Source organism: Limulus polyphemus, unplaced genomic scaffold (assembly GCF_000517525.1).
Source record: "Limulus polyphemus unplaced genomic scaffold, Limulus_polyphemus-2.1.2 Scaffold7117, whole genome shotgun sequence".
Lineage (NCBI taxonomy): Eukaryota > Metazoa > Arthropoda > Merostomata > Xiphosura > Limulidae > Limulus > Limulus polyphemus.
Genome location: NW_013672727.1, coordinates 13,167 through 24,294, shown reverse-complemented (window position 1 = coordinate 24,294; position 11,128 = coordinate 13,167). Strand labels below are relative to the sequence as shown.

The 11,128-nt window shown below is 32.8% G+C and overlaps 1 protein-coding gene across 1 annotated transcript in view; it reads left to right on the top strand.

Annotated features, from left to right (window-relative positions):
• The window catches only part of LOC106474359 (calcium-transporting ATPase sarcoplasmic/endoplasmic reticulum type-like), a 36,382-nt gene that overhangs the window by 17,776 nt on the left and 7,478 nt on the right, over positions 1 to 11,128 (top strand). The window contains exons 5-12 of the mRNA XM_022402668.1: positions 900 to 966; positions 2,524 to 2,696; positions 3,585 to 3,678; positions 5,183 to 5,313; positions 6,428 to 6,516; positions 7,313 to 7,415; positions 9,282 to 9,539; positions 10,304 to 10,522. Of these exons, the coding sequence (XP_022258376.1) occupies positions 900 to 966; positions 2,524 to 2,696; positions 3,585 to 3,678; positions 5,183 to 5,313; positions 6,428 to 6,516; positions 7,313 to 7,415; positions 9,282 to 9,539; positions 10,304 to 10,522 (1,134 nt within the window). The remainder of the gene's footprint in view (positions 1 to 899; positions 967 to 2,523; positions 2,697 to 3,584; positions 3,679 to 5,182; positions 5,314 to 6,427; positions 6,517 to 7,312; positions 7,416 to 9,281; positions 9,540 to 10,303; positions 10,523 to 11,128) is intronic.

Genomic DNA, 11,128 nt, shown 5'->3' with positions numbered 1-11,128 from the left:
ACTACATACATCTGGCTAGCTTGATTTGTTGTAAGATTTTCATGAAAGTGACTACATACATCTGACTAGGTTGATTTGTCGTAAGATTTTCATGAAAGTGACTACATACATCTGGCTAGCTTGATTTGTCGTAAGATTTTCATGAAAGTGACTACATACATCTGGCTAGCTTGATTTGTTGTCACTTTCATGAAAATCTTACGGACAAATCAAGCTAGCCAGATGTACGTAGTCACTTTCGTGAAAATCTTACGACAAATCAAGCTAGCCAGATGTATGTAGTAAGATTTTCACGAAAGTGACTACGTACATCTGGCTAGCTTGATTTGTCGTAAGATTTTCACGAAAGTGACTACATACATCTGGCTAGCTTGATTTGTCGTAAGATTTTCATGAAAGTGACTACATACATCTGGCTAGCTTGATTTGCCGTAAGATTTTCATGAAAGTGACTACATACATCTGGCTAGCTTGATTTGCCGTAAGATTTTCATGAAAGTGACTACGTACATCTGGCTAGCTTGATTTGCGTAAGATTTTCATGAAAGTGACTACATACATCTGGCTAGCTTTGGCAAGCTTTTCCAAACTTCTCTCATTCTAAATAATGGCTAATTTTCTCTGCTCTATAATATTTTCTATATATTTTTTTTTTCATTGTGTAGTAAATGTTTAACAATTGAGTTTACTACGACATTTCTTTCATTGTGTGTTTAGGTGAGTGTGTGTGGGTCAGATTCAGAGTTGCACAATGTTTTTACAAACTTTCAGAAAGGGAAAGATTACATTCTGTAGAATTTAAATTGTGAACCATTTTTGGTATCAAAACAGAAATGATTAATATGGTTTCGTTTCCATTTAATTTTGTCAACTTAAACCTTGAATTATTTGTTTTTTAGGGTACTAATATTGCATCAGGAAAAGCTCGTGGAATTGTAATTGGAACTGCTTTAGACACTGCCATTGGTAAGTTTTTGTTTTGGTTTGTGCAGCATCTTTTTATTCTACTGATGCATCTGAACCTTAATATAATGATGGATGAGACCTGGGTGCTAGAATATATATATATAGGCCAAAACAATCCCAATCTAGCCACTAGCTTCTTAGTGACTTATTTGGTTCTGTGCTCTGAATATCTTCAGTCCCTAAAAGTAAGCCTTCAACATGGTTCTAGCATGGCCTCATAGTTAAGAGTTCTTGGATCAGAGGATTTGTGGTTTGCAAACATTATCACATAAATGGGTTCCAATTATTGGGGCCTTGGGTGTATTATAAGTGTGATGATCAAATCCCACTATTTCATTACAAGAGTTAGCAGTGCATGCTATTCACTAGTTGCTTTCCATCTAGTCTGTCCACTTATGATTAGAGATGGCTAATGTACATAGTTTATATATATATATATATATATGTTTACAGGGAAATCATATTGAAAAAATACTCCAGCATTCCGAAACCTGAAATATAAAATTAATACTGCTTGTTGTCTTTGTTTTATACCCAAATCCACTTTCTATTTTAATATTGTTAAAAATCAAAGGCAATTTAATTGTGGATTTATATTCTTAGTCCTTCTGTAATAATTAATGTTTTAAGAATGTCATTTTGTGAAGTTCTAACATGTAACTACAACAAGCTTAGAGTTCTTTACAGCTTACGTAATCTGCTTCAACCCTGATATGACATAACATCACCCACTAGAAAAGGAGTCGCGTACTTGTTTAAACTGTAATATCATGTAACATTGAAAGAGGAGTTTGTACTGTTTAAACTGTAATATGATGTAACATTGAAAGAGGAGTTACATACTGGTTTAAACTGTAATATGATGTAACACTGAAAGAGGAGTCGCATACTGGTTTAAACTGTAATATGATGTAACATTGTCCACTGAAAGAGGAGTCACATACTGGTTTAAACTGTAATATGATGTAACATTGAAAGAGGAGTTACATACTGGTTTAAACTGTAATATGATGTAACATTGAAAGAGGAGTCACATACTGGTTTAAACTGTAATATGATGTAACATTGAAAGAGGAGTCGCATACTGATTTAAACTGTAATATGATGTAACATTGTCCACTGAAAGAGGAGTCGCATACTGATTTAAACTGTAATATGATGTAACATTGTCCACTGAAAGAGGAGTCGCATACTGGTTTAAACTGTAATATGATGTAACATTGAAAGAGGAGTCGCATACTGGTTTAAACTGTAATATGATGTAACATTGAAAGAGGAGTCACATACTGGTTTAAACTGTAATATGATGTAACACTGAAAGAGGAGTCACATACTGGTTTAAACTGTAATATGATGTAACACTGAAAGAGGAGTCACATACTGGTTTAAACTGTAATATGATGTAATTTATGTTTGTTAATGTATAAAAATTGCAGAGTTATCATATATATACAAGATGATTATTGAGCACAATAAATAAATAGACACACATAAAAACCAGTAAATCAAATAATGAAGTTGTAGACGTATGAAATATGCTTTTGACTACATTTTCAGGTAAGATTCGAACAGAAATGTCCGAGACAGAAGAGGTTAAAACACCTTTACAGCAGAAGCTGGACGAGTTTGGCGAACAGTTATCCAAAGTGATCTCGGTAATCTGTGTAGCTGTATGGGCAATTAATATTGGTCATTTCAATGACCCAGCCCACGGTGGGTCCTGGATTAAAGTGAGTTTTCATTGGGTTTCTTCAAATGTATATCACAGTGCAAATGAAAAATAATAATTTGATAAATCTTAGCGTAAATAACACGTAAATGCAATTATAATGTAAAAAAAATATATCTGAACACAGCAGAAAATGTAAGTGAAAGGATTATTTAGTCAAGTTTTCACGTAGGCAATCCTCAGTGAAAGGATTATTTAGTTAAGTTTTCATCTAGGCAATCCTCAGTGAAAGGATTATTTAGTCAAGTTTTCATCTAAGGATTGCCTACGTGAAAACTTGACTAAATAATCCTTTCACTAAGGAATTGCCTACGTGAAAACTTGACTAAATAATCATTTCACTAAGGATTGCCTACGTGAAAACTTTAATCCTTTCACTAAGGATTGCCTACGTGAAAACTTGACTAAATAATCCTTTCATTAAGAATTGCCTACGTGAAAACTTGACTAAATAATCATTTCACTAAGGATTGCCTACGTGAAAACTTTAATCCTTTCACTAAGGATTGCCTACGTGAAAACTTGACTAAATAATCCTTTCACTAAGGATTGCCTAGATGAAAACTTGACTAAATAATCCTTTCACTAAGGATTGCCTAGTGAAAGGATTATTTAGTCAAGTTTTCATGTAGGCAATCCTTGTTGAGATTAACAGAAACAATGGCTGCATATTTCATCAGTTGTATAAAAAGTTTTTCGTCTGCTAATCAGTTTATTAGTATTGTAATTTTTTGCTGAAATGTGATCTGAATATTGTGTCAGTAAAACATTTAGGCTTATCATTATTAAATCTTCATCTTTTTCTATCTCGACACAACAGTTTTTATGTTTTATGAAAATAGAAATGCACCAGTACTTTTTATTACATGTTTACTTATTTTCACTCTAGGGGGCCATTTACTACTTCAAGATTGCTGTTGCTCTAGCCGTAGCTGCTATTCCAGAAGGTCTGCCTGCTGTTATCACAACATGTCTAGCCTTAGGTAAGTTGTTTTTAAAGTCTGAAGAATACTAGTGAAAGATAAGATATCCAAAATCAGAAGACTAAGCTAAAGTCTGATGATCCTGAAACATCGAAAAAAACGATATAACTCCGTTTTTTTTCTATAAATACCAACAAACTTCAATTTAACATTAATTTATATCTGTTTTTGTTGGGTTTTTTACCCTAGAAACAAAAAAAAATGCTAATTAAAAGCAAATAGATGTTCAATGGTTTTTAAAATGAATTCTCAAAGGTTTCATCCCTTCCTGGTGGCATAGCTGTAAGCTTGTTGCTTATAAAACTAAATTTGGGGTTCAGTCCCCACCACCACCAAAGGACGTAGCACCGATAGCCCATCCTTTAGCTTTGTGCTTTACAATAATTAAGTTGATAAACAGAAGTATAAATTGTCTTTCAGTCTTCAAAGTCTTGTAGTTTGCTCTGTTATCTTCTAATGACATATGTCTACGGAGAAAAAAAAATGTTACTGTGTTATGAACTAAACAAACACTGAATTAACTGTTATATAAATACTTTGTGATTTCTTTAAACTCTCTGTATAAAAAATAGGACACATTACACAAGCTATTTTACATTCTTAACATGATTTCCATGAAAGGTGAATTGTTTTAACATATCTTTAATTAATAGTGTACGTTTTTAGTTAGCCCCCTTTCATGGAAATCATGTTGGTTAACAATATGTTAAAACAATGGTCTTTAATTAATAGTGTAAATTTTTAGTTTGCATTGTTAACCAACATAATTTTCTTGAAAGGGGCATTGTTTTAACATATCTTTAATTAACAGTGTACGTTTTTAATTAACTTGTGTTTTTGTGTGTTTCTTGGTTTGTTAACAGTATATGTAATAAAAACTTTCAAAAACAGTGCTGAAAATAAAACCCACCATAAAGGTATAGGTATATCATCATTCAAATGTAATATTAAAGGCTTTAAGAAAATAGTCCACTGGAGATATTGGAACAAACCCTTTTTGTGAAGGATAGTCAAAACAATCTTTATATAAAACAAAGAATCATTCCTTTTCATTTTTAATTGTTTAACTCTAGAATTGTCTACCTTATTGGATTTTAACGCATTTTTTTACACTACTCTTAACACAATTACTTGTGGGTCCAGGAGTGTTGATTACAGGGTCCCTTGTAATACGTTTATTACACAGAAACAAACGTAACATCAGTGTTGTAATTCCATTAATCACTTGGGTTCCTTACGTATTTTTATGTAAGTTATAAAATAAGTGATTTCACCCAATTTCTTAGGTTATGTCTTTACACTGAGTGTTCTAATGAACAAAAACCACAAAATTATGTAATGTAAAGCGAATCATACCGATAGCAAATGGTATTAAAAAAAGCAAGTTGGTAATTTGAGGTTTAACAATAGACTCACTTCTTTCTTGTGCAAAATAAATGACATTGGGTTGTTGATGCTCTTCGTTTGGAGATTTACAAATGTTTTTAAATATTTCCACTTAAAGGAACAAGAAGGATGGCCAAAAAGAACGCGATAGTGAGATCACTGCCCTCTGTGGAGACTTTAGGTTGCACCTCGGTCATCTGTTCTGATAAAACTGGGACACTGACCACGAACCAGATGTCAGTTTCTAGGGTACGTATCTCCGAAGACTTGCTCGTATTATTGGATAAGATACATTAAGATGATGCTGCGTATGATAGTTCTGAATTAACCCTTTCAAGCCTGGAAAAAGAATACTGTAATTTCTCATAGCATTTATAAAAATTTGTAATCCATAAACATAGTATCTTAAACACAGATACTTCAAACCTAAAGCATGGTAAACATTGAAAGTTTTTGATTGTAAATTGACTGTCTTTAAATAAGTTAAGCCAGAAATAAACAATAGATTTGCAGCAATTTTTTGTGACAAGCTTCAGCTACACAGTAAGAAAGTTTACATATTTCTACTCCCCGATAAAGAAGTTTACATATGTCTACTCTCCCCGATAATGAAGTTTACGTATTTCTACTCCCCCCAATAAGGAAGTTTACATATTTCTACTCCCCCCGATAAAGAAGTTTACATATGTCTACTCTCCCCGATAAAGAAGTTTACATATGTCTACTCCCCCCAATAAGGAAGTTTACATATGTCTACTCCCCCCAATAAGGAAGTTTACATATGTCTACTCCCCCCGATAAGGAAGTTTACATATTTCTACTCCCCCCAATAAAGAAGTTTACATATTTCTACTCCCCCGATAACAAAGTTTAAATATTCCTACTCCCCCAAATAAAAAAATTCAGCTGGGAAGAGAGGGGAAGGGGCCAAACACCAAAAATAGGGTTAGCAGTTTCAATTTGTTTTTACTTTATCTTAAACAAATTTAATTACAATTTATATCAAACATAATTATAAATCTGTATATTTGATTTATAATTTTAATTTGAATACTGAATGTTGAAAAACGTGAGATACCGAGCTGCAAGGGGTCAAACTTTAAATTAGATACTGACCTGCAAGAGGTCAAACTTTAGATTAGATAATGTTCTTAAGCACATCAAGTTTTGCATGCTCATTTACTTTACAAATTTCCAAGTCCCTTGGTGGGACAATGATAAGTCTTCAAATTTTCAACATTAAAATCCAGTGTTCATTTCCCCATGGTGAACACAACAGATAGCCCATTGTGGTTTTACTCTTAAAGCAAAATAACATAACAGTTATAGTTATGTTAACAATTTCTTACCCTTCCTAAAATAGTTTTTCATCATGGATCACGTAGAAGACAAGAATGTTGCTTTACATGAATTTGAAGTAACCGGATCAACCTACGAGCCTATTGGAGAAGTGTAAGGTTTTATGTATTACCTAAATAATTACCTAAACTGCTTTAATAAGTTAAATAAACTTCATACATTTTTTTGTGATAGAGATGCGTTTAATATGGAGTAACATGTAATGAATTGTGATCAAAATATTATATTTTATAGAATTAAAACATTGTAGTAATCTGTAACTATACTTTCTTTGAGGACTTGTTGTTTCAGTAACTTCCATATAATACATAAATGTAGTAGGATTTTTTTTTACTTTGATTAATGTATGATAGGTTAGTTTTTGAGTTTTTGTTGTGTGACTGATCTCTATTTGATAGTTCAGTTTAACTGGATTTTATGTACTTTAACGGATTTACATGTGATAGGTCAATTTTATTAACTTTTTCCACATTTTGACTTGTAACCACCGGGTAACCATGAAAGTAGCCACACTGTAACTTTTTTAATATGGTATGTGTACCTTCACAAAATTAATTAAGTTTTTTTGCTAAAGATTTGTCAAGGTGATTTTGTCGTTAAGAATAAAAAATACTTTTATTTATCTTACAGTTTTTTTATATTTCATATGCATAACTTCTAAAACTTCCTAAATGAACATAACTTTTTTTTTCAGTAAAACTATATTTTATTGTGTATTCCAACTGATTACCTAGCGCAGACTGGTCATAGAGGCCGTTTATTATCAGTTATTTTTTCTAGAATTTTTTCAGTTCTTCTGGTAGAAGTTACTGTTTAATAAGTTTGTGTGCGTTTATTGTGTGTAGATGGTTTGTTGCAACTTTAATGTGAGCTTTTGGTTGTACCACAGCTTTAAAGATGGAAAAAAAGTCCAGTCCAGCGACTACGATGCTTTAAATGAACTTGCAACGATTTGCTCAATGTGCAATGATTCCAGTATAGACTTTAATGAGGTAAGAATATGTGGAATATAGTTCCGTAATAGGAGAGATATCTCTTTACGGAACTATATTCCACATATTCTTACCTCATTAAAGTCTATTACTAGAGGTTAGTAAACTGTAATAGTTTGTCTACACTTATAGGTGTGATACCGTGTGTAACAAAAACGTCGAAACTGTCCTAACAAGCTAGAACCCAACTAGTTATGATTAACCAGTTCTAATGGAGCAGTAAAAACATTGTATGTGTATTTCTGTGGTCTTTTGTGTAAGTTGTTTATGTAGTCAAACAGTTATTAACAGCAGATTTTCAAAAATATTAAGCAAATTGTATCCAGTCTTCATAAAGCTAGTTTGATATTACTTGGTCTGTAACTCTTTAAAAGCCCAATTAATCTATTAATATCACATTTGTCTGATGGACCAGTTAATCTATTAATACCACATTTGTCTGATGGACCAATTAATCTATTAATACCACATTTGTCTGATGGACCAATTAATCTATTAGTACCACATTTGTCTGATGGATCAATTAATCTATTAGTACCACATTTGTCTGATGGATCAATTAATCTATTAGTACCACATTTGTCTGATGGATCAATTAATCTATTAGTACCACAGTTGTCTGATGGATCAATTAATCTATTAGTACCACAGTTGTCTGATGGATCAATTAATCTATTAGTACCACAGTTGTCTGATGGATCAATTAATCTATTAGTACCACAGTTGTCTGATGGATCAATTAATCTATTAGTACCACATTTGTCTGATGGATCAATTACTCTATTAGTACCACATTTGTCTGAAGGATCAATTAATCTATTAGTACCACATTTGTCTGAAGGATCAATTAATCTATTAGTACCACATTTGTCTGATGGATCAATTAATCTATTAGTACCACATTTGTCTGATGGATCAATTAATATATTAGTACCACATTTGTCTGATGGACCAATTAATTATTAATACCACAGTTGTCTGATGAAACAATTAATCTATTGGTACCACATTTGTCTGAAGGGCCAATTAATCTACTGACACCACATCTGTTAATCATAAACCCAAACCGTCTGATATGTGTTTTCAACAAAGGCTTTTATTTTATGTATAACCTCATTCTGTTGTTAGTCTATGTACTGGAAGTGTAAAATGAAATGTCTGAACAATGAAACTGAAAAAATATTTGTTGATTTCTTGATTTAGTGTCTGCATTGATTAAAAAAGGTTTGGGTTTTTAAGAATTGGGATTGGTAGATTTTAAAAATTATATTTTGGCCAATCAGATGTGCATTTGTTGTTTAGATTGCAGTTCACTATGGTTTATGTGATAACTAGCCTTGCCCAACCCTTCAAAAACATAACAGGTTGGAGTTTTATGAAAAAAAAAAGGCTTCAGTATAGTATTTAAATTACACAATAAAAAGGTCTAATGTTAGTTTGTGGAATAACATTATATGTGTATTTACTGACAGTATCTAGTATGGTAAAGCTTAGCTATAACTAAACTAAAGTGAAAAATGTACACAAGTTCCAGTGGTAATATGTCTCTATTGAATATAGGCCATACTTAATAAAGGCTTAACTGATGTTAGGCCTAAAACAAGTGAACTTAGATTTTGGAGTCTGCAATTAGAATTCTTTTGTATCATTTCAAAAATGAAGGTTCTGATGCATCAGCTTAATACTTGGCATTCATTTGCCACCTCATAAGTTAGTTAACTGGAAATATAATCGATCATGGTTTAGGCCTATGATCCTGTATCTAAAAAAGTAATGCTGCAATACAGATGCTAATTTCACTGCAAATGTTTTGTGGGAATTTGCTAGTTCTTGTTATTTTAATATTTCATTTTGTCTTTTTTTCAGTACAAACAAATGTTTGAAAAAGTGGGTGAAGCCACAGAAACAGCACTTATTGTTCTCTCAGAAAAGATCAACCCCTTCAACTTTGAAAAGTCAGGCCTAACAAGGAGAGATGCTGCTTTAGTTGTTAACCATGGTGTTCAAGCTATGTGGAGGAAAGAATTTACTCTAGAGTTCTCCCGTGATCGGAAGTCTATGAGCTCCTACTGTGTTCCCATCAAACCTGTTCGATTAGGAACTGGCCCTAAGATGTTTTGTAAGGTGGGGCAAAACATTTTGAATGTAAAGTTTGCAACTTATCTAAGCAAGGGTTTACCGTTGGTAGCATGAATCATGCAGCTTTGACAAGGTTAAATCTATTTTGTAGGTAGTTTAATATCGATAGTGCACAGAATTTTGTCAATTTCCAGTTTTTTTTCTATGCAAATACAAAGAATAGTAATAACAGCTGAGATGTAAATACATAGTTTATTGTTTAAATTTTGTACTTTAATATTATTCTTCTACGTTGAATACTTGAATATTTGGTAGTGTTAACATCAATGTTTATCTCTGAACACAAAAACGTTTTGTTATTAACTGTTATATAGAACAATGCACACATTTACTCGTACACGTTATACATCAAAGTGACATATCTATATGTACACACAAACATTGTAAAAACTTTTAACTTGGGTACATTCCAATGTTATGAAAAATAGTAGCATTGTGGTTTGGATATATCAGCATTGTGTGCACAATTATAGAAGTTTCCTTACTGAACTGTATTTGTAGGCATAAATCTAATTATTATTTGGTAAAAGATTTATAAATATTTCTATGCAAGAAATGTGTCAATAAGTATATGTTTATCTTAGTAATCAAATCAGTTTTTAAAGAAGGTCGTCTGAAAACTGATAAGGTTATGTAGGTCACACACACTTCTCCTTGGTACTCATGGTGGGCAGAGCATAGATAGTCCTTTGTGCTTAACTACAAAGAAACAAGCATCTAACTATTTATTTACTACACTTGTTTTTAAGGGGGCACCAGAAGGAGTGTTGGATAGGTGCACTCACGTGAGGATTGGAAGTAAGAAGATTCCCATGACCAACACTATTAAGAATAGGATTTTGGAAACCACTCGACATTATGGCACTGGAAGAGACACTCTACGCTGTCTTGCCTTGGCTACCATTGATGATCCAATGAAGCCCGAAGAAATGGACCTGGCAGATTCCACAAAGTTTCACTTATACGAGGTGTCGCACTGCTGAATTTTTTTCTCAATTACACTAATTATTGATTGCTGAATTAATTGAAGATTTGGAAAATTAATTATTGTACTTATCGTGCTCTATCTTGTACTCATTGTGCTCTTTCTTGTACTCATTGTGCTCTTTCTTGTACTCACCGTGCTCTTTCTTGAACTCATCGTGCTCTTTCTTGTACTCACCGTGCTCTTTCTTGAACTCGTCGTGCTCTTTCTTGACTCGTCGTGCTCTTTCTTGAACTCGTCGTGCTCTTTCTTGAACTCGTCGTGCTCTTTCTTGAACTCGTCGTGCTCTTTCTTGTACTCGTCGTGCTCTTTCTTGTACTCGTCGTGCTCTTTCTTGTACTCGTCGTGCTCTTTCTTGTACTCGTCGTGCTCTTTCTTGTACTCATCATATTAGAACTGTAATTGTTATGGTTTTGTAACATATACGTTATGCCTAACAGTCTGTATTGTTTGTAAGTACCATCTTTGACAAACTTGAACTAAAACCTTGATCTACCACTTGTTGGTTAACTAATGATCTAAAATAAGTGTGGATCATCTATTGTTGAACTTGTGAACTAAACCTATGTGTTAAGATAACCTGGGATTA